Source organism: Pyxicephalus adspersus, chromosome 4 (assembly GCF_032062135.1).
Source record: "Pyxicephalus adspersus chromosome 4, UCB_Pads_2.0, whole genome shotgun sequence".
Lineage (NCBI taxonomy): Eukaryota > Metazoa > Chordata > Amphibia > Anura > Pyxicephalidae > Pyxicephalus > Pyxicephalus adspersus.
In genome coordinates, this window is record NC_092861.1 from 78,080,251 (window position 1) to 78,104,494 (window position 24,244).

Consider the following 24,244-nt stretch of genomic DNA (forward strand, 5'->3'; position numbering starts at 1 on the left):
AGCAAAAAAGCCCCCCTATGGAGATCTGCTTTGCCTGTCATTTCTTAACTTACAAAGACTACAGTGCACTACTCCAAAAGGCACATAGGATGGGTTAAATTAAACATAAAGCCATCATTAACTTACAGTCCAAACTACAAAAGAGGCAACATCCTTTTCTCCTCCCCAAAGAGGTATGATGTATCCTTCTGGATGACTAGTCTGCTTGTTATGATACCCACAGTACTTTCTTCTCTAACAGTGAAGATTGTTAGATGACATGGCCACTTTTCTGTTTTTGCAATTCTTTAAGACCATATTGGCATTCTTCCCCCTGCCCCCCCAGATGCTCCTTCAGTGTACGCCTGCTGTCAAATAGAGGATAGCCAGTTTCCAATTCCTTGCATATATTAGTTTTGTTCTTTAAAGCAGTAACAGCAGGCTCAGTTTATTGAGCCATTTGGGTAATGTAGAGCGGATCCTATCCAATATAGTCTTTACTGACTTTTTTTCTGAATGTCGTGACACTAAGTTCAACAACAAAGGTTTACCTTTTTTTTTTTTTTTAATAAAATTCCTAAAAGCAAACCCTAAAAAAAAAAAACTTTGCAATGCATATAGGTACCTAGCCTAACTGACATATTTTTAGTTTTCTTAAGTCACTGGCTCACCCAATAGTTCTGGCACTCCTGAAACTGTATTTGTTGAAGTGTTAGTATAGGGCCAGGTATCCCAAATAACTTACTACTATAGAGGGAGGTACACAGATTGACATGACCTAATGAAATCCTGGAGTCTATCTGTAGGAAACCATGCCAGTTAAAATTTGGGGGTTTGGGAGAAGACAGAATTTTTACTTTATTATTCAAAAGTAGTTACCTACCTGATGTGTGTGTATGTGTTTACATACAGCATCAAAAGATGCTAGCATTCTTGTCTTGCATTCTTAACCTTTCATCTGTTCTGGACAACCCCTGGCAAAGGAGTGCAACTGAAGGTGCAGACATTATTTTACCTTCCTTTTAGGCTCATTTGTGGACTGTTGGATCTATAAACATGCACTCTGCTTGGGACTAATGCAATGTTTTTTTTTCACTAAAACTGACAAAAGGGTATGGTAAAGCAAAATGGAAAAAAATAAATAATTGGCAGACATGCATTAGTTTTCTCCTAATATATACTGCAGAGAAAGTGCTGGACAACTGACCTTGAGTGGTGCTTGAATATTTCAGGGTAATAACAAGTTCAGATCTGGTTGCAAGTCTAAACATTTGATGGTCGGGTGCAGGTCTGGAACCACCAACAAAATGGGTAACTGGTTTTGGGAATAGAGTGAGAAGCCAAGAGCAGACTATTAGGAAAGGTAAAATATAGTGGCTGGGTATTTGCATGCCTGTTGTACCAAATGTTCATGAATGTATTTTATACACTGCAGAATGAGGCACCTACAAATTATTTTCTGTTAATTTGTACGTATATGCATGTAATTTACAACTAGCAAAGGGGAGATACACATGGCATTACACTAAACAACACAAAAATTTCCCACCGTTCAAAGTTTCACCAAATAGCAGTGTTTCTCAACTTTTTTAAATAACTCTTTGAAATAAATTCTAAGACTTCAGGGATCACCTGTCATAATTACTATATCCACATCTCACAGCCTGGTGGTCATTGGGAAGAATGCTACATTGCTGGCCAGAGGGAAGAATATAACCCCTACACATAGCCAAAAAGATCATTGGTGTCTGTTAAATTGACCTGGGAGTCATAGAAAAACTTCACTTGAACAGTTGTGGCTGAAAACAGGTGTTTCTGTTGGATCATTATCTTTTCTACATCTTTTTCTTAGGATAGTTCTAAAATTTTGGTGTATAAAGCACAGGAGGTATTCTTAAAAAAAATAACGCTCTCAACCCCATCTGTGAACATATTTTAATCAGGATTTTGAAAAGCAGAACAATACAGTGAGCACTTAAACAAACTTGTACAACTGATCTTGGGCACCAACTGTCACTAGAAGAAATATTGTGCTGCTAAGGAAAGTATTTGTGTTGCCTGCAAGATCTGAAGCAGGGGGTAGTGTTAAATAGTCTACAGAATTTGTGTTCAAAATAAAAAAAAAAACATAGTATTGGTGTCAGTGAATAGAATAATAACCCCTGGTAGTTGTGTCAGGTGTTTCCTGAATGTATTTTCTGTGGAACCACCTCAAGTGTGATGGTCGGGGATCTGTCTTCACTCATTAGTAGGCTTGAATTAATAATGTAAATTTGTACTGATGGAAGTATAGTGGTTGCCATTTCTCTTTCTAAAAATGATAACTGTAAAGCGCTTTCTGGCTTTTGTCCTTTGAATTCTAGTGTTCAGCAACTGGAGTTGGCAATCCTCTTTACCTGCCTTATTTCCTTTGCTTTCCTATTCATCCCCTCCTCTGTGTGACCGCTCACTGCATTCCCTTTTATTAAGCAGATCTGTGCTGTGGTCCAGGCACAGATGTCTTCCCCTGCAGTGCATAGGCTTGCAATTGTAAGTGGAAAAGACCCATTGCAGGAGTAGTAGCACTGGCTGCAGGGGGAGAAAGGAATAATGTAAGTGAACTTGTTGGTCCCCCCAAATGAGAATTTAACACTTGTAGTGTAGTGGTAGCCTATCTTTAATGTATGCAGATAGTTTAGTTGTGTAGTTTAACATAATATAGTGTATATGCATATGTTGGGTGTGGATATATGTATATTATCAGATCTGTTTAGGTGCTGTGCTGTATATTTTACAAGTAGGGCTTTATGTATGATTAGGAATTGATATTTTAAAGGATGTCTGTATGTATGCACAGCATCTTTATTTAAAATACAAAATATATGAAAAAATAAATACAAAATATTTTTGTCAATCTCCATCCATTCTGTAAAAACTAATTTGGCACTTGGAGGTGTTTTTAATGTTGGCAGTGAAGTAGTTTATAATGAGATTATAAAGATTTGCATTTGTGTGGTATGTTCAGCCCTAGTTTAAATTTTGCCTAAGGGACCTTCTGGCTTTTGTTTCTGCTTTTACTTGGAGAGACAAAGTCTTGTCCTTGGTGTTTTTTCCATCTTACCAATTCTGTAAACTACCGAAGTTGCTAAACTATTTGCACACTTGCCTGGCACCTAAATTCAATCCAGTACGCCTCAAAAACATGTTAATTACCCTCAGACATTCAGGAAGCTTAACCTATAGCTTTAGACATCACTTGTACCTCCTTTTAACATTTAACTTTTAACATTCTGGTGAACCACATATTGCACGTTCACCAATGTGAACTTTTTACTTAATTATAAAGCATCAGTAGACACATGCCTCCTTTTCTTAATGATTTTGTTGCACTGTGATCTTACTCATACAGCGTGTGCTGCTCAGGCACAAGCTTGGAAGCATTTCAGATGGGTATCCAGTGTTTTGAACACACCCTTCCCTTTTTTCTTTTTGCTTTTTCCAAACTGCATTGTAAGAATCCAAGCACAATACGAACACACAGGTGAATTCTGCTTTGCTACTTTGTTTTGGCTGGAAATTGAAGGCCTTTTGTTTGTAAACCAAACATTTGTTTGTGCAAGCTTTTAGGTTCTTTTCAGCAATCATGTCATAGTAGTTTTGTGATTTAGTGCAATATAATCACTTGCTGCTAAACTATTCTATGGAAGAAAATTTTTTATTTGTTCAACATGTTTTTTTTTCTTTTTCTTTTATGCTCTACATTGTTACAAGTGTTTTTCTTCTGATAATGTTGGTAGCTTGACTGTATGTGGCTTCCATAGTCATGTAAAGCAAGTTTTTGGATTCCACATACCTGGTTTTAGGCCTTTGACTTAGAGCCTATGTCAGTAGGAGATTGTAGTTTGCTTTTGTTGTCTGTTTCTTTGCATTTCTTCTATGTAGTAGCGCATAGTTCAAATTTGTTTTGTTTAATGTGAATAAATATCTAGTAGTTCCTGCATCTTCTACAACCTATGTCATCTACACAAACTATATCATATGGTATAACATTTTTAGGATTTTACAAACTTTTTTCTTTTTGCATAATAAATTTAAAACCCACTAACTTACAAGCTTTCAGGTCAGCATTTTTAAAATGTATTAGATCCTTTTACATTTGGAAATTTCAGTATCTGATTTTTTTTTTTTCTCCAGAGTAAACTTTATATGGAAGGTTTTAGAAGCCTGAAAGAAGGAGAACCAGTAGAGTTCACATTTAAGAAATCTTCCAAAGGCTTTGAATCATTACGGGTAACAGGCCCAGGAGGGAATCCCTGCTTAGGAAGTGAAAGAAGACCCAAGGGAATGATAATTCAAAAAAGAAAACCAAAAGGAGATAGGTAAGTCACTAAAGTAACCCTTGTAATTAAGCAGTACTTGTAAATAGAGGCTGTTGTAAGTTTTTTATTGCTCCTTATTGCATGTAAAACTAAACAGCAGCTGTGAAAACTGTGTAAAAATCAGTGCTCCTATATAAGTGAATAATACAACGCAACAATTCAGAGAAAACTTGGATTTACCCATAGCAACACAATGATGTACATTTGTAAGATGTAGTTTTAGAGTCCTCGGTAAGCTTTAGTATCCAAAGGGATTAGGCTCTGCAGTAAATGTTTCACATCCACTGCCCATAACTAAAAGTTATATGCATTGCACAGGACATTTAATGTACAGCGCTGTGTAATATGTTGGCGCTATATCAATCCTGTTTAATAATAATATCAACAATGATGGACACCAATTCCTAATGGCACCCTAAATACAGTTTTTTCGCACACTGCCATGTACTCCTTTGCACTGCATTTTTCAAAGCGCTCCTGTATGACTGCTTTGTTCATTGTGATGTATTGGGCAGCCCACCCTAAAGCAAAACGAATAGTAATGCTTTGCATTTTTAGAAATGCAGTGCTCAGCCAAAATGGGAACAACTGTTCATAAAGTGAGTTTCTGAAACCAAACCCTTTCTGCTGTGCTTTATTTAGAAAACTATTAATATTTGAATTCTTTCAAATAGGTCTGCACCCAAAAGGAAATGCAGAGTGTATGTAAAGGAAAAAAGGAAATGTGTAGGTTTCTTTTACTGCACAACTGAAATGACAGGCTTTATTGCTCCACAGCAATGACATTTCCATTACCTTTCTGTAATTTCCCAGTCAAATTTTTTACTTTATCTACCTAAGCTGCTAGAATGCAAATAGGATAAAACTATAAAAGTCTTCCATCTTGTATCCCTTTGTGGCTTTGGTGTCTGTTAATTTTAAACTTGGTTGTCCTTTTTTAAGATGATTAAAAAAAAAAATGATTAGGCACCTGCTTACAAAAAAGTTGTATTGCAGTTGTAATTTGGGCATTTCATTGCTCATGTCCCTTTTCAAAGTCTGTGTTTCTGATTTAGTTATGTAAATTTTGCTTGGAGCTTTTGTCAAATAAACACTAGCTCAAATCTGTTTTTTGTAACCCTGCTAACTGAATGATTGATATGAGTTGGGTAGATCATACAACTTTATATTGGTTTATATCAGCTTTGGTTGTGACGGTTTAGGAGGTATCAGTCCAGGAGACTGGCACCTTAAAGAAACCTTATTAATTTTATATCACCTGCCTTAGTTTTTAGCGTGACACTGATAATAAATATATTTTATATATATATAGATATATATCAAACATTTTATGCAATTGCCATATAATCTTGGCACCTTGCTGCCTTTATCTTGCTTTAATCTGTGGACTCAAAATAAGTATGCATCACAATGCTAGAACTGTGTATTTGATGCAACTGTGAATTCTGAAAGAAAGATGGGATGGGATCAATATTTTAGCTAGGCAAACCAGTTTTTCTGTAGATCAGCACTGACTGTCTACTTTAACACTTTGTACTGCAGTGTACCTGGCAATTGCATAAAATGTTAGCCATAGGGAACTGCAGATACTACTTTATAGTTAAAGCTTGCTCGTGAATTTAGATTTATAAGGTTGCATTAGATTTGAGTAATCTGTCATACTGATTTGTATTTTTGGTTCTCCTGTCTCCATGCATTCACATGAGCAAGCATAGTTTTATCAAAGCAAGCAGTACATCTGATTTTAAGGTATGCTTGCAAAATACAAATTTGCAATTTCTGACTTGGTTTTAGACAATAAATGATATTTTCAGTCTTGTAAGGTGTTATGTATCACACTGGGAGACTGACTGGAAGTTGGCAAATATCTGGGACAAAATAGCACATGTACATCTTTGTCCACCCATTCAGAGAAAAGTAACCATCTCCATCTGGATAGGATGACTTACCTATATTCCTCTTACGGTTCCTCACAGCTCTGTTTGCCTGCATGCTTTTGGAGACTTTCCTTTGTAAGTGCTCTGTCTGTCAATGTTGTTATCATTAAACTGTATTTAAAAAGCACTAACATATTACGCAGTGCTGTAGATTAGTGTTGGAACTTACACGGATAATTCTTCTAAGCAGTGCACCCTAAGAGAGAAGGTTGCATGTTTCCCCTATTCTTAGAAATACCATTTTCAGTGTTCCAACAAATGAACAGGGGGGTGACAGGGGAACATGGCTAACCTATAAATAAAGCTTGTCTTTTCCAACAGCTTTCTATGGATTGTTTTGAAACAAGTGCTCTACTGAGGCTTTTTATAAACCTTTATACCTGCTTGATTTCATGTAGAGGTATAAAACATATACGTGTAATAAAAATAATCCAGCATTCAAACCTTTTTATTTATTTAATTTTTTTCATTGGACATAGTCTTTGCTGGATTGTTGGTTCAGTTTCTCTCTAGGATTGTATAATGCAATGGTTGCCTGGCAACGTGGAAATGCGGGTCTTCCGTGATCTGCAGTGTCAGGTGGAGCTTTAGAGACCTTGGTGCTTATGTTGCTAGGTAACATGAGGTAATCACAAGGCCCTTAAATAAAAATGGATCCTATTGAAAATAAGATATTGCACACAGGAATTTATCATACAACCACTTTGCAGCTTTTGAATTGTTTTTAATATAGGGTCTTCCCTATAAATTCCCATTTACTCACATATTAAAGAATATAAATAGTATGTCATGTAGCAAAATATATATTGTAATAATTTTGGAATTGTAAAGGAAACTGTAATTGCTCATTCTATTATTATGACCACAGGAGATAAACCATTTTTTTATGGATCACAATAAATATATCTGTAAAATAAGAACACATTTTAATTGGCAGCCCTATCTTGTACCTGCCTTGTCAGTCAAAATTCATGCAGAATACAAATGACCTCATAAAAGCGTTCACTTGGGAGTTTATGTTTGGGGGGACTAAAAAATGTACTCCCCTAATAAAATTGTTAGCATTATATTTGATGATGAAATCAGACACTGCCTAGGTTAAATCACATTTTATACAACTCACTTGTGCTCGTTTTTCTGACTGTGACTTAGCACAGGGTTTATTTACAGCCATCTGCAGTGTTTTCTGCATTTCATATGAATGCAGAGATTTATTTTTTCTTTAGTCATTTTCAGGCCCTAATTTTTATTTTCTTTACATCCATCCCACTTCATCTTATTATAAACTCCTGTAGGATTAGGCTTCTTTCAGGAAAATAAAATACTAATAATTTGTACACTGATGCTTTTGAAAAAAATATTTAGTGTTTTAAAGCTTGCAGAAATTTTCCTTATATCCAGAGTAGTGAGTTAGACAAATAACCATGGCAAAAGTATGTTCTGTTTTCATGTTCCATACAAGATGTTCTACCCTTCCAGCACTCTGTCCTAGTGTTTCATTACCCCACCTCAGACACAGAAAATGAAAGCCCTGGCATCTGTGGAATGTTCAGTCATTTAGTGTTTGATGAATCATCCTTGGCTGCTTTTTGATGAGCTTAAAGGAAAACTCTACCTTCATTTAATTTGACTACATTAACTATTTTGTAATTCAGTGTTGTCAGAAGTCACAACTTTATTTAGAAGTCAGTTATGCATTCAAAAAAAATATAAAAACATTCATTTTTTTATCTCCTAAAGTGTGCACAGAGCGTAAGGTCAGCTCAGTGTTATTATCTGCATTGTTAAGGATTCTTTCAGCCAATGCAAATGTTACAACTCCAGGTAGATGGAAATTGCAGAATGTAATGCAGTTGTGTTTTTATTTCATTTATGTTATTTTTTAATTGTAGGCATTGTAATATCTGAATGTGACCCCAGTATCTATTTCTATCTAGTCCATGTACAGCAGTTTCAGATTTGCTATACATGGACGCAGCACGTTGAGTCAATCTGACTGCAGTGTAAGGTGAATGCTAATAGGAGTAGGAAGGAGAAAACTACTCCTTCTCAGACTAGTACTAGGACAGGACACATAAAAAGGTTTGTGTTAGTTTTTTGTTTCCCAAGACGATTGTTTGTAATTGTGAATTGTGGTGAAAATCCAATCTCACTACAACTTCCTTGTGACATCATTTAGCAATTTGCCATGCCACATAACTTACCAATTGATGGTTAACAAGATTATTGTACCAGAAAGCACATTGGGCTTTCCCGCCTTTTTTCTTAGAACAGAACACCCAAGCAGCCTATCAGTGCAGCGATCCTTGTGAAATTGTAGCCCAAAACTATCAAAATCAATTGTTTGGAGCAGCAATTTTTTAGCATCTATACACACACATTATATTAATGCTGCTGGAAACTATCTTTCCTGATTGTTTCAAGCAACACTAGATTGAATGAATAAGCGCTGTACGCACAAAGCATTTCATTTCAAGAGGGAGAACAATGAATTAAGAAAATACAAGGATTGTCTATGCTAAGTTTATTTATCTGCCAGAACTGATTGTTGAATGACGTTGGGAAACCACTCTACACCCTAGTGTGTGTATGTAGACTATATGTACATCAGATGGGTTAGGTCTTCTGTCCTGGCTGGGTCTGTCTTATTAGACACAAATAAATTAAAACAGCTGCCATAAGCAATATCATTTTTCCCCTCCATCCCACCAAGTTTTACATGAAGTCTGATTGTATTTTGATAAATGTAACTTAAGTTTACCACTGACCCTAGGATATAATCCTGCAATTAAATTGGGACAAAATGTGACCTTTGTAAATCTAAACACACGTATGAAAAAAGAGGAAAACAAATATAAATATTTTCCTAATATATATTGCAATATTACATATTATATTACATTGTAATCACATACATATTTTAACTCTCCTTACTTGTCCATGTTTATTATTCAATCTCTGACAAATGGCAAAATAAGAAAATTGTACCCAGGCTGTAGGGCAGGTGGGTGCAATGGGTGGCAAAGGATTTTGTTTTAATGATTGCTATTCATTAATCTATTTCCTTCTAAAAAGCAAAGATGTTTGTTAGGTGAAAATGAATAAAAGCTGTATGTTTGAGGTATATTGTCTTTTTAGTTTGTAAAATATGTCTCTCCTTCAAGTTATCCTGCATGCCACATGTAGCGATGAATATAAGATCTCATTGAACATATTCACAATGTGAGAGATAAATGGTTTGTGCTTCATGGACACTTGTAGGCGCAAGCTTCTTTTGATTAGGGTCTGTCCAACTGTTGACCTGAAAGACAAAACAGGCAAATGGGACCCCAAATGTAGACTTGTTAGTAAAGACTCATGGTTGCTTAATGAAAACATTCTGTGAAGCCTGGTGAGATGCACTCGGTGAAGCGACATCTGCTTCACTTCTTGAAACTTCTGCTTCAGCATTGTTTACAGATGCAAATGATTCATTGGTCAAAAACAGCTGCAGCTTCATACTTGACCAAATGGTCTATCCTTGCAATAGAATCATGGCTGTGGGGACAGATGCCCCGCCATTCAAAGGGATAATTAAAATAAACACAATGGATGGATAGAATGAAATCTGAATGGCTTTGTGGAACTTATAATTCTGAAAGGGCTGGGCCTCCATAAATATACATCGCTACAGGTGTGTTGGGCATAATATTGAATGGTTAGGAAGGGTTATGTGGTGTGCATGTCCAAGATGGGCTTTACCATCTGATGAACTTAAAGCTTGGGGATTTTTAGTAGCACATCTGCACTCTACCATATCTAATTTAGATGTGTTCTCCATGCATTGTAGGAATATTAATAGTCTATGGTCAGATTGGAGATTTGCTTTCAGCTGCAGGAGTCAAACGGATCTTATTATAATTAATCTCATTTTCATTTTTGTTGGTTCTCATTTACAATAAAAGCTGAATATTAAAAACTATTAAAGATACATTTAGTTAGCATGTTTCTTCCTACCATTTAATTTGTACCTTACATGTGTCATTTTAATATTTGTGTGATGGTGTTTATAGCTAAAAAACTGTACATCCTTTCCATATACATTCCTTGCCATTAAGTAAATGAAAGCTTCTCCCGGCTTACATCTCATCAGACATTTTCCTTTGAGCAAGACTTGCATGTCTGTTTTACAGTAGTTGCTCTGACAACAGTGTGCAAGGTAATAGATGATGTGCCAGGACAAACCATTGTATTGCAACACAGCAAAGCTAAAAAACCTTTACTAGTACCTATTTGATGGTAACCTTCTATGCTGGAGGGGATGTTGATATGCAGGTATTGTTCTTCAGTGAGCATTGGTTGTTGAGCTGATTTGTATGTGATTGTGGATCTGAATATTAACATATAGATATTAATTTTGATTAGTACTGTCTGTACATAATATATATATATATATGCAGTTGGAAATATTGTGTTTTATAATAATGTTTTAGTTGTGCCTCTGATATGCATTTTTAAGAAGTTTAAAATTACTAGCTATTTATATGTATGCTTTACGCAGCCAAGGTTCTTTGTTTTACTGCATAATACTATGTTGTGCTGGTTAGCCATATAAAACCTTATAGATGTAGCACCTAAAGCAACATTCTATAATAACCTTAGATTTCAGTCTTAAATTTTAAAACAATCTATTGATCTGCTTTCATATATTCATTTCTATGTGTCGTGGTTATCCAAAGGATCATATTTAATACATAAACCATATGTACTGTGTGTTTTTAGATAATTTGATGCATTTGTAATACATTTTAACCCTCTTTATGTCTTACTGTTGTCTAAATGTTTCAATTTATAGCAAAACAGTAGGCAAGGTTTGTAAATATGTGGAGCTTGCATGTTGTAGAACCTACATGTTAGTTCTTTTTTCTGTAATGTAAAATGTTTGAAAACGTGTGCTTGTTTTGTGTGATGGAGAACTCTTTCAGGCATGAGTTGATGGTCTCAATCTTTTGAGGTCTGTCTCTTTATAACCCCTGACCTTTGTTCTTATAAAGTCAACATCCGAGGGCAGGAGATTAAGGCAGTTTAAAGGCTAGAGAGGGAAGTGAAATGGAAAAATTAGCTTGCATATTTAGGGTGCAAACATCAAAGCCCAAAAGTGTGCATGTTATGAACCTTTATGTATGAGCTTAATCATGGTATTTTCTGCTGTAGTTTTATGGTAACATCCCTATTGCAGTTCATTTTTTTTTTCCATTTTTAAAAAAACAATATCTATTATAAAGTGTGTGTGTGTGTGTATATATGTATGTGTGTGTGTATATATAATCGTGCCTCCTAGAAAAAAAAATGTTCCCGAAAATCCTTTTAAGAACTGTTGATATATACTTGTTGAACTGTTTTCATTCAGGTCACACCTGACCTGTTGACTTAGGAGAATAGAGAGGAACAGTGGAGCATAATAATTATATAGTACTTCTTAATAGGAAGAAGAGCCTAAATACGTAATTTGCAAGTTGAGTTGCTGTGTGTAGTTCTGTAGTTCTTTCCCATTTTGTTCAAAATCCTCCTCAAAATCAAAACATTAAAAACTTGTATTTAATCTCAAAAGTATTAATCGTGCTAAGCCTGATGTGTGAAGCCTTTAACTTTCCTTACTTTAAACCTTAAATAAATATAAAAATGTGACCAAATGACAAAACATAGTACAAAGTATATCCGGCAAACATATGTTTCCAACCCAACATTGATATTAAAAGCTGAGGGTAGTTCTCTTGCTGTCCACAACCCTTTTTCTTTGCAGTTAGGCTTTAAAGAGAAAAGTGAGAAGACAATTTGCTCCCCTCCTTTATAGATTTCTAGTTGCCTGGCTGATATGCTGATCTTCAGAGTTCAGTAGTTCACCAACCCTTCCCTAACTAGTTTTTATGTGCCTACGCAAGCCTTATGACTAAGTACTGGTAGTATGAAGTCACTGTCATGTTCTCCCCATGTTGGGATATGTATGATGCTAATTGGATTTGCTATGGATTTCTGTAGCAGTAGATCCCTGGAAAAAATGTATACAGTTTAATTCTCCTAAACCAGGGCAGAACCAGCAATAAAATGTGTCCACTTTAATACAAATTGTCCTTATGCTTAAAACCCTCTTTTTACCCTGACCTACCCTACCACACCCACCCTCCCTGCAGATTATAGCCGCCATCAAGCCGAGGGATGAACTCCTGCAAATTATTAGGTGGTCTGATTGATTTACCAGTCTGTGCTTGAGCAGCAGAGCCTTACAGATTTCCATGAGGCTGTGTCCTGAAGCAAAGCTAGAAGTTTAAATGGGAAGGTAGGTTAGGGTAAGTCTGGTCAATGAATGTGGAAGAGATACGTGTGCCTATATATATATAATAATATATTTATCACTTTACTTTGGTTGGGGATATGCTCAAGGAGTTTTTTCCAACCACTACAATGCTGTGAATAACCTTAAATTTGGTGTGATATTCAGTCCCATAGCCGGATGATGATAGTGTTATTCTGATAGAGCCCTATGAATTTTGATAGCAGCCAGTGCTAAAATCTTATCTTTGGAATCCTGTTCTTTTCTAAACACAAACTTTAATGAACTTGGAGCCTTTTCAGGTCCACAGTTGACCACTGGTTCAGCCGCAGGCCTAACTGCTCACAAATAGGTATATAAGAATAGTTGGGATCCATTTTGTACACGCGGTTCCAGAAAGCAGCAAGTGTCAGCCAGCAGTGGGCCAACTGCACAGTTTTCTGTTTCAATTTCTTTATTAGTTTTCATTTTAATCATACAAATAAACAAATCAACATAAAAGGTATCATACAATATTCGTTTTCCAACAAATCATAATTAAACAGTATAATCTCTATACAACACAATCTTCAAATTTAATTATAGTTGTCTATCCCAACCTTTTTCTTTTTTTTTAGAATTTCTCAGTTCTAGTCTCTATCTCTTATTAGGATTAATATCTCAATACACAGTATACTCCTAGTTAGTTCATTTTTGTATTATAGACTGCTTCCCCCTTGCCACCCACCTCATATGTTCTTCAGTGACAAAATGATCTGCTATAACCCTTTGCCTATTATCACACTCAAAACAAATGTGTAATTAATTTATTATTAAGAGGAGAAAAAGTATTAATACCTTTTCCTCCATTACAACATAATTATACAAACCCTACTTCTGTTTAGTGATTAAAAAAAAAAAAACCCATGACCTGTGAATCCTTATCCAAATCATATTTAAATTTCAGTAGTTTATATACTATCTCTCAGTGATATATAGGGTGAGAAGAAATAGCCTTCCATACTTCAACTTTTAACCATTATTCATTCCCTATTGTTTCAATCTTCATTACATCCTTAATCTTAAGAATTCACCTTTCTTTTCCACTGTATCTGGTAACACTGCGTATTTTCCTATAATTTCCCTTTTACTTTATCTAATTATAGTATACTTTTCCTACTTTGTCTTTACCACTCAGTTAAGCATGACCTATATACCCAAATACTCTTAGAATATTACATATAACATCGACAACCACCAAGACACAAAGACCAAGGAAGGATCGGTTAAAATTGACCGATCACAGCCGTTATTCATATAATGCTCAATCCATGGTCCAACTGTGCAGTTTTTTACCACTAATATGAAAGGAGCTCCACTCACCCTGCATAGATATTTTTTTAGCTAGCAAGAGAAGTACTAATATAGTAATCACTGGAGTCAAAAGAGTTACCCTCCATACACAGACACTGTAGTTTTTGTGGAAACCAGCACCATTATCTGCTACTGCAATTCTAACCTTTTAAGCCCGTTTTACAAGAATTGTTCCCTAATAGTGCTCCTGTGACATTGCAATACTTGTGGACCAGTGTACACCAGTTGTCTCTTGGGTGCCTAAAAAATTGCAGCATTTGGGCACTATAAAGTTCCTTTGAATGCTTTCAAGCATGCCCACTGTAATTAAGTGCACAGGAAGTGCACAGTTGTCTATAACTGTAATATTCTTTTAACTACCTGTTTTAGGTTGTTTGATAGCGTTTTATAAAGTGCTGTACTGTATGTGTAAACTAAATATTAAAATGTCAGGTACTTGCTGCAAAGCTCAGAAAACAATTTTGCATAAAGGTAGCTTCATTGTACAGACAAAAAAATTCCTTATTTTCTAATTGGAATCCTTGGAGATTCGGTTTAATAATTTTTAATCAAAAGCAACTGTCAAAATAGCCTGTGTCTACTGTTCAACACATCATGAACAGGAAGGATGGATTTACCAGCTGTCATTTTCCCTGAAACCTTAAAAAAAAAATCCACTTTCACATTAATAAACTTTGTAATTGGTATGTAAAAAAAAAAAAAAAACACCCTTCAGCCCCATAGACTTTTGGAGATTTCAATTACTAGTGCACGATTTTAGGCTGAATGATTATCGGTCTGTATGTGTGGCTTTTGTGTGTGAATGTGTGAATTTTTCATTTATATTCCTGGCAGTTTTCAACCTGTCATTTAAAGGATTCTACTATACATCATCAGTCTTCATTACAAAAGTTATAGACTTGTTTAAAGTGAGTGCAGAAATTACCAAACGATTACTCATCTTCCTTAGTTGTAAATTTATAATGACACTGGGATGGTTGAATATCTCAGGAATGTCAGTTGTTAAAGCACTTTTTTTTCCTTTTAATATTGTTTTGTTTTCTCCTTTTTAACGTTAGGTTTTGGAGAGATCATGTCATTGCTTGTTCTGTTTTTGAGTTGGTAGGGACTTGAATGCTTCTGTAAAATATTTATTTTCCATTACCTGTTATAGCTATGGAGTGCTTGGTATTTAAAATACTTTAAACCCACAATAATACTAATATTTTTTTTATCTTTTTTTTTTTTTAATGGAAGTAAAACCAGCAATGCTGTGCAATAACCTTCATTTAATTGGCTTAAAAATAATGTAAAACCATAGGTTGGTCGTCCACTAGCAGACGTTGTGGGCTGCATATTGCATTGACGGTAGATCTACATACATAAATGTATAAATAATCCATTCTGCAGTCCAGTTTTAGATAATAGATCTCACTACAGACAGTACAATAAATGCCCCATACTACTTTAATCTTATCATTGCTAGAATATATAAATTTTTTGAGGAAATGTTCATTTTTTTTTTAGTCCAGGTATTACAATATATGCTATTTAAAACTTAAACATAACCTCTCATAATACTGACGTTAGATGATTTACTGGTAATACGATTCTCCTCATGTTTCAGTTTAGGATTTATGTTGTAAGCATCAAATACCCAACATTATTATTAAAAATTCTTCCCCCTTTTACCAGCTGACATATTGCCAGTTAACTGAACTCTGTTGTCCATTTTACATTTAATAAAATAATGTTAAGTTATGGATTTTAGAAAAATGTATAGTTTGCTTTGTATTTCAATTTCATAATATAAAAATCATTCAAGTATCTGTATTTAATAATACAATTACCCATTTTTGTTTTAAACTCAACCATAGATTGTATTTACAAAATATTCTATATTTGGTATTTGCCTGGAAGTTGGGCAAAATGATTTATCCAAATACTCCTATAAGAAGTACAACTTTGTATACAGCTCTTTCACTGTGTGTGTTGTTGTTGTTTTTGTGTGTTTTTTTTTTATTTTGAATACATTCATACTAATATTGTTGACTTCACAAGCTCTATATACTACACTGATTTCCTTCTGATGCACAGGGAACTTGCAATGTGGCTACCCTGTGTACATAGAAGGTACTTCTGATTGTCACCGAAAATGTTTTCTTTCCTCCACCTCTTTGTCTGCTGTGCCAGTAGCTCAGCACAGCTTTGCTTTGTGAATGGTACAGCAGAAAACGGTGGTGGAGACCCCAAACAAGAAAAAGTGACAATCATACCATCCCAATGTGATGCATCAGGGAGCTAGAAGTATGGCTTCTGTTGCACTTCCTTTTAGAGACTATATTCATATGCGAATAAACAAACATAAATATAGCTCAATAGTATACCTATATAGAAAGAAATTTGATTTTTTTAATTGGATTCTGGGTCTTACAATTCTCCGGTGAGGATCCATTTGTTCCTTCCAGGTTTGCTATAGCTACTAATGGGTTTTCACATGAGGGAACAAGACGTTAACACAAATGCAACCAATTGTTAAACAAATGGAAAGGAATAGAATAGATTAGGTTGAATTGATGTCTACAGGATATTTTAGCTTTAATGCGTAGGACAGGTGAAATCAATATTCTTAATGCATTGCACTGATTGAAGACCAAGGGTGACATCTGTAACCATTTTTACTGTGACCAATATGGACATGAATGTGCAACTCCACTTTTGTTTATAGAAAAAATAAATGTGTGGTCAATGTATATATCAAGAGATTTAACAAGCGTTGCTAAAGATTCCTCTTTTTTTTTTTTCTGTCTGGAGAAAAAGATGTTTTACCTGTTCTTTCCTAACTGGCTCCTGAATGGGTCTGCACCCCCTATCACCTGGTGAGCTTTTAGTGTTTTAATCAGAAAGGTTGCAGGGTCTTTATGTCACCAAAAAGTGAAATTCCTGCTGGGGATGTCTGAGAGAATTATTCATCCAACCACAAAAGCAGGAAATTTGTTGTTTTATACAGACACCATATTACATTGCATTCTTTCGTTGTTTTTTTTTTTTTTTTTGTAAAGTTTTAGATTAGATTACAGTGCTTTCGATTAGAAGTTTTAGATTACAATGGCTTCAGATTAAAAATGGAAAGGTCATTTATAGTATTAAATTACGAAATGGCTTGTGTAGCAGTTTCATGCGCATTATTGCTTTTATTAATTATGTGTTGTCTGCCTGATTAAATACATTTTTGGCTAATTTAGGTAGGTTTTCAAACTCCAAATTTAATTGTAAGGAAATCCTTACAATTGATATGTTTAGCTGCATCCAAATATTACTATAAACAAGGTTAGTGCTTTTTTTTTTAATACACATTTTGTTTTTTTATTTTTTATCAATAAATTTTTTGTTGAGGTTTTCGACTGAAAGTTTTGCAGAAAGGAAAATATGAAATAAAGAAACAAAAAGGAAACATCATGAATATAAAGGAAAGGAATAACTATAAATAACATCCTATGAACAAACTCAATTAGCTAGCGCCATTAAACAAAAAAAAACGTAAAACTAGTAGAAAAAGAACAACAAAGATATTACAACTTGTTTTCTGAGCTACAGATTCAATCTTTAATAATTAACGTATAATATACCACCTAATCCCATGCCCAGAGGCTTGAAAAATAAGATTCATATTGGATTTTAAGTCTTAGGTCTGATAAATCTATAATACTATAATAGCCAACCAATTTCCTTTTTTTTTTCTCTCTCTCTTCCAATAGTAAATGGCTATTCAAGACGTGTTAACACAAGCATCCTGATTTGACAATATAAAAAAACAGATTGCTAGAGGTTTATGTTATGACTAGGGAGATATGAATTTCACTTACTTTTAGTCTTCTAACACCTTGTGTTACAGTGCCTGGGGAGTGAGCAGAGGTGAAGCAGTAAAAATAAATGAAAGTTTCAGTTAATACAAGCCTGTCCTATTCTTTTATTATATATATATATATATATATATATATATATATATATACAAACATTTTTTTAATCCAACTTTTTAGAACTGTCCAATGCATGCTTTTTGGCTACTATTATCTCTACTTCTAGCAATCTACTACCACATGTAAAACATTTTTTTAATCCAACTTTTTAGAACTGTCCAATGCATGCTTTTTGGCTACTATTATCTCTACTTCTAGCAATCTACTACCACATGTAAAAATACCGGTATATATATATATATATATATATATATATATATATATATATATATAAACAAACATTTTTTTAATCCAACTTTTTAGAACTGTCCAATGCATGCTTTTTGGCTACTATTATCTCTACTTCTAGCAATCTACTACCACATGTAAAAAAATTAAATAAAAATAAATTATGTACAATATATACCTGCAAATTTGAGTCAACTATGTAGATGAGAGTAAATAATAACCCTGGTCATAAACAGAACAGTTTTCTGAGTGAATAAATGTTATTTATACTATATATTTAAAAATCTAGATTACAAAAATGCCTAATTTTAATAATTTATTAATATCAACCACAAGATGTTTTTGTTTTTTTTTTTGTTTTTTTTTTTGTTTTCAATTAACTATCAAGGGGAGTCTGTATAACTTTTGTATTTTACCTAAATGTTCCCATTCAACCTAACTACACTTATGTTATAGCTAAAAGGATAAAAAAAAACACTAATATACAATTTACAAATATAATGAGTTTGGCATGGTGGTCTGGGTGGTGGTAAGAATGGTTACTATCTTGCAACAAACCTCTAACATCCCAGAAGTGGTGTGAGCTTTGCAGCTGGTAGGAATGATTGACACAAAGCAAAGAAATGCTGAAAGGGATGGACTAAATGCTTCCCCCACACCCTTGGCTGGCACTCATAAACAGGAGCAGATAGCATCTAAGGCATTGGCTCAGCAGGGAAGCAAATGTGATGGGGGTTAGGAATCCGGAAGATTACAGTGTGTAGCAATTACATTTTTTCCCTCTCCGCTTTAAACGGTGCACACAATGAAACATAGAGGCAACACCCAAAACATCCCTGAGCCAACACACACATGTGCTAATAAATTTTCCTAAAGGTATGTTTCCTGATTGAAGTGGTGAGCTTGACTGTTCTTTTGACCAATTGGTGGCTGAAATGGTTCACTGAATCGGATAACACAGTGCATACCAAAGTGACTGATTAAATTGATTTGTCCATGATTGCAGGCAGCACCCTTGCAGAGGTTAACTCTTCTTAGTCGCCTTAGATGTAGATTTCAGGTTATGTTTCATAAATTGCCAAGATAGACAATCTTTATTTTAAGGACTTGTCTTTAATTTGTGTTACCAAAAATGATCATTGTTTGATAAATGTTCTTTTATATTTACAAACGTATATATTCAGGCAAGTAGAATGGTGGGGATGAGGGTTTCATTAGTTCAATCTGCATCCCCTACATAATGTAGTATATGCTGAGCATTAAAAAAAAAGTTATCAAAAGTTAACTGGATGAACAAAATTAAAACCAGTATTATCAATTTGAATACATTTTGTACTGCCAGCAACAAATATCATCATATACTCCCAGACTCTGTAGCCTGCTTCTTTTACTACACATTGTGACACTGGCTGTGTTGTGACACTGGCTTTTTTTATTAATTAAAAAAAAAAAACATCTTTAACCATGCAAACCCTTGTACCACAGATATTGGGTATTGTTATGCATGTCTCATTGAGAGTAGTAATTCTCGAGCTAATATTTATGGTTAACTGTAAATTCAGCTATAAAGGCTTTGAATTTGTCTCCAAAGGACAATTTTGGGTGCCATAGTCTTTGCTGATTTTTAAGCCCATGCTATGATGAAGATGAACCATTTATCCAATTTACTTGACACCACCGCCTCATCTTTTTTGTTGCAAAAAAAATTGAGAATTTTGTTGGTTTTGTGTATACTAATAACATATTTGGTTTGCCTAAGATAATAAAAAAAGTAGCTAAAATGATTTATCACTGTAGGTTTTTATATGTTTAGAAAATATAGGTGTGTTTTATTATACCTGCAGAAAACGTAAAAATGTTTTCTGCTGGTATAATAAATAGGGTAAATAATACGGACATCCTGTATGTAGACAGAATACTACTAATGTGGTGGCAACAAAGACTTTTTTGGGGCACCTATTGAGAACTGCTAAAGCTTGAAATAGGACATTTTAGTATTCATAGTTTGCAGATTGCTTTTGCAACAAAAATATTTTTTTAGCAATTGGTGTGTGTGTTTTTTGTTTTTTACTATGGGTTTTATAATTCACTTGTTTTCACAACAGCAAAGTTTTACTGTATGTGGTTAACTAAATTAAATCAATTATATAGCAAGTATGTTATGTTTTGAGGAAATTTACTGATAGGTATATTTGATGCTACCCTTGTTGTTCTCAAACTATATGGATCAATTTAGCATACATGTAGTTTTCATATATTTCCTTTTAATTCAATTAGTTCTTTTTAATCCATGTACAATGTTCATATATATATATTTATTTATTTAAAATGTTCTCAAAATCTATTTGATGACGAAAGAGTAAAAAAAAACACCTAAATGAGTTACAATATAAAGTAAATACTTTCCATTTTATTATTGAGAATAGGATATATATACATTTTTTCTTTTTTCTTTTTTTTTTTTTTTTGCAACAGAATTTTACCCCAACGTAGTATACAATATTTAGAGATTTTTCACCATGTAAAACCGTAGGTTACTATAATTTGCACATGATGTTGCAATATACTTGGGTAAAACTGCAATTAGTATGTTTGTATAGTTCTCCTAAACCAGTAAATGCAAATTCTGCCCTCTAATGGTGATTATTGGAATCGTGTTGATTAAAAAAATCAGCATTTTGTGTTTTAGATTGAATGTATTTTTCTGTCATTATTATATCACTAACCAAAATTTCATGACTTTTTGTAATCTATTTTATTTATGGCTTGTGCTACATTACTCAAAAAAGTGACCTTAAGAGATACACATACATTTCCCTGTATAAAACGTTTTGTTGTTTTTTTTTTCACATCATTAAATGTTTGTGCCAACCATTTCATAGTTTACCAGTGTGGAAATAAATTGAGTTGGCGGAGATTCTTGTTAAACATATACCTTTACGACACAGACATTAATTTAACATCAAATAACACATTTGTTCCTTTCTAAACCACATACCATTTAGTATTTGTAATTGTATATTATTCAGACTCCATTATCTGTGGTTGCATTAATAATTTGTAAGAAGAACATATGTAATCGATGGAAAAATTTTGTATGTTTTACGCTGGTGTTGTATAAATTATGTTGCATTGATTAAAAAAAAACAATAAAATAAAAATGTATCTCATAAGAAAATGTGAGGTTTTTATACATGTCTCATATGTATTTATTTTTTTTTTTTTTTTTAGATGCTACAACTGTGGTGGCCTTGACCATCATGCGAAAGAGTGCAATCTACCTCCGCAGCCAAAAAAGTGCCATTACTGTCAAAGCATAATGCACATGGTAGCTAACTGCCCTCACAAAATGGTTTCACAGCAGCCAGCAGCCTCTCAGGGAAGATATGAAGCAGAACTGCAGCCTTCCACTTCTGCTTTTCAGAGAGAAGGAGGAGGTGCTTTTGGCTATTCATCTCCATCATATTCTCAGGAGGGAAGATCCGAGCTTTCAGAACGCTCAAGCAGGTCACCACAAGAAGCTTCCTTAAGTAAGATATCTCCATCGCCTGAAGAACAAAGCAGGAAAGGGCCTTCTGTTCAAAAAAGGAAAAAAACTTAACATGGTCTTGGTGTCTCCCTTAAACTGACCTTCTCTGGGAAGTTCTACCTCATTCAAGTACAGGGGAAATAATTTCATTTTTCGCAACATACCTGGAATTTTAACTACTGTTTAGGAACTGTGAATTAAATCTACAAAAGGACAAATCACTTCAAGCAAACTGAACATGCAGGGTGTTATTCTCTTACCTCATTTGTGTGCGCGTGTGTGTATATTTTTTTTATGTATACTCCTATTAATTTTTTATAAAAAGTGTGTGTGTGTGTCTATTTACAACAATCTGCATTCCTAGCATCATCAGAGAATGAAGCAATATGCATAATTATTTCCAAACACTCCTGCTATTTATTTTATTTCTCCCACCGTTAAATTAGTTTTTTTTTACGATTTTGTAATCATCTCTCTCATTATATATATATATATATATATATATATATATATATATATATAATTATCCTCAGCACAAGTCCCTTTGAAGTCCCTGAGTACAGTGTTTTATGCTTGATCCATTGTCAAGTTTAATTTCCTTCCTTGGTATAAGAATCCTCAAAAAACACTGTGTTCAGGTGGGAGAAATCCTGAACGTATATATATATATATATATATATATATATATATATATATATAATTAACCTATTCCGGAAAGATGTTTCTTCAATTTTTTTTATTGTTTTATGCTTGATCCATTGTCAAGTTTAATTTCCTTCCTTGGTATAAGAATCCTCAAAAAACACTGTGTTCAGGTGGGAGAAATCCTGAACGGACAGCAAGTAATTTTGAGATGTAAAGAAATGTTTTACCATACTGAATTATACTGTACAAGATGAAGAATGCAGTAATACATTAAAAAGGCCCCCATCTTACGTATAGGGGTCCAGACTGCAGTAGCACACAGATTCTGGTTGAACTACAAGCCTTAAAGTTGTCAGAATGACAGCTAATATACTGATCATTATTTTATCATGTTTACTTCTGCCTCTGCCTTAATCAGTGCTGTGTAAAGACCCTTGTGTAACATAGTGTAACTTGCTTTACAGATACAACAACCAGTTCCATCTACTGTGTTTTTTTTTTTTTTGTTTTGTTTTTTATAAAATTGCAATCTAGTTTAACTTGAACCTAGCAAATGATAAAGTCTAATACCTTTTAGAACGGGTACTAGCAGGGGTCTCTACGTACCCCCAGATGTCAAGAATTTACTTCTGCGAGACCTTTGTATCAACCTAATCCCAAGGTTGTGTGCAGCCTTTTAAATTAAATGTTACTCGCAGTCAATAGAGGGATGTCTATGCTGCACTGTGGAATAGCAGTTGTCTTGGAAAAGCTTTGAAGAAAAGCAACACCTATGTGTAAATTCAAACACCTGATGTAGCTTTCTTCATTCAGTACATCTATAAAAATTGAATATGTTTTAAACAAAATATAGAAGCACATATAAACATCATTTGCCTACCAAATGAACTGATCTGTGTGCTACTGTATGTTATAAATTTACCATTACACTATCAAGTAGTAGTGTATCTGATGAATAACCCAACTTGTTTTCTCTTGCACAAGAAAACCATAGCCAAACAAACCTAGATTTGGATTTCAACAAACTTGAGCTATTGTTTGGTTTAATGTATTGATATAATCTAACAAAGCCAGATGCTGATTTGGAAAGACACAGTGCGATTTAGTTCATTATTTTTAAAAAATATTACTAGATCTTTATGAATGTGTCAAACATTTGCTTATTTCACTTGATTTCGCATCCCTTAGAATGTTGGCTTTGTTGCCTTTTCAGAACTGCAAGAGATAATTTGATTTTGTACAAAAATAACTGCAAACCATGGACATTTAAATGTGGTATTTTTACTTCTGTGTAGACTATTGTATGGATTGTTTGGATCTTAACTTTGTACTCCCCTCATCCCCACATGGTACACATCTGTTCTATGGTAATGAATATCTGTTGTTTGGATGTGTATACTGCTGCTGATGAATTGATTGTGTCTGGTAAATGGTAGAACTAACCATTAGGCATTGACTTCTTTGCAATGGTGATCATCTCCAAGTCACTTGACTCATATGTAGGGTACTTTGGCAAAATGTTTGTCATGCTTTGAAATGAAAACCATTCCAAAGTACTAAACTCATTTAAGTGAGCTGAACTAGTTGGATTTGCAGTATTAACACAGATTTGCTGCTGCTCATAAATATTATTTCCACCAGGCACATATCAAGTCATTACACTTGAATTCCATGACTGTGTTTCCTCAATGGTTATGCTGATTTTTGTCAGTGTGGTCTAATGCAAAGTTTAATTTTTGACGATATTGAATGTGATGAAATAATGGAGTACTTCCTTGCCTTAAGTGAGGAAAACAAATTGTCTTATTTAAGTTATGTAGACGAATCAAAGGGGAGTTGCCTAACCTAAGGCAGGTGCTGTTAAGTGCACTTGGAATTTTCCTGACGCTCTAGCTCTGTGGGTTATGCAGCAATGTGTATGAACAAGAAATCATTTGTGATGTCAC

General features: G+C 34.2%; 1 protein-coding gene across 1 annotated transcript in view; it reads left to right on the forward strand.

Annotated features, from left to right (window-relative positions):
* LIN28B (lin-28 homolog B) overlaps positions 1-21,725 on the forward strand; it is a 32,550-nt gene extending 10,825 nt beyond the window's left edge. The window contains exons 3-4 of the mRNA XM_072410199.1: positions 4,153-4,337; positions 21,356-21,725. Of these exons, the coding sequence (XP_072266300.1) occupies positions 4,153-4,337; positions 21,356-21,725 (555 nt within the window). The remainder of the gene's footprint in view (positions 1-4,152; positions 4,338-21,355) is intronic.
* The last annotated feature ends 2,519 nt before the right edge of the window (positions 21,726-24,244 follow it).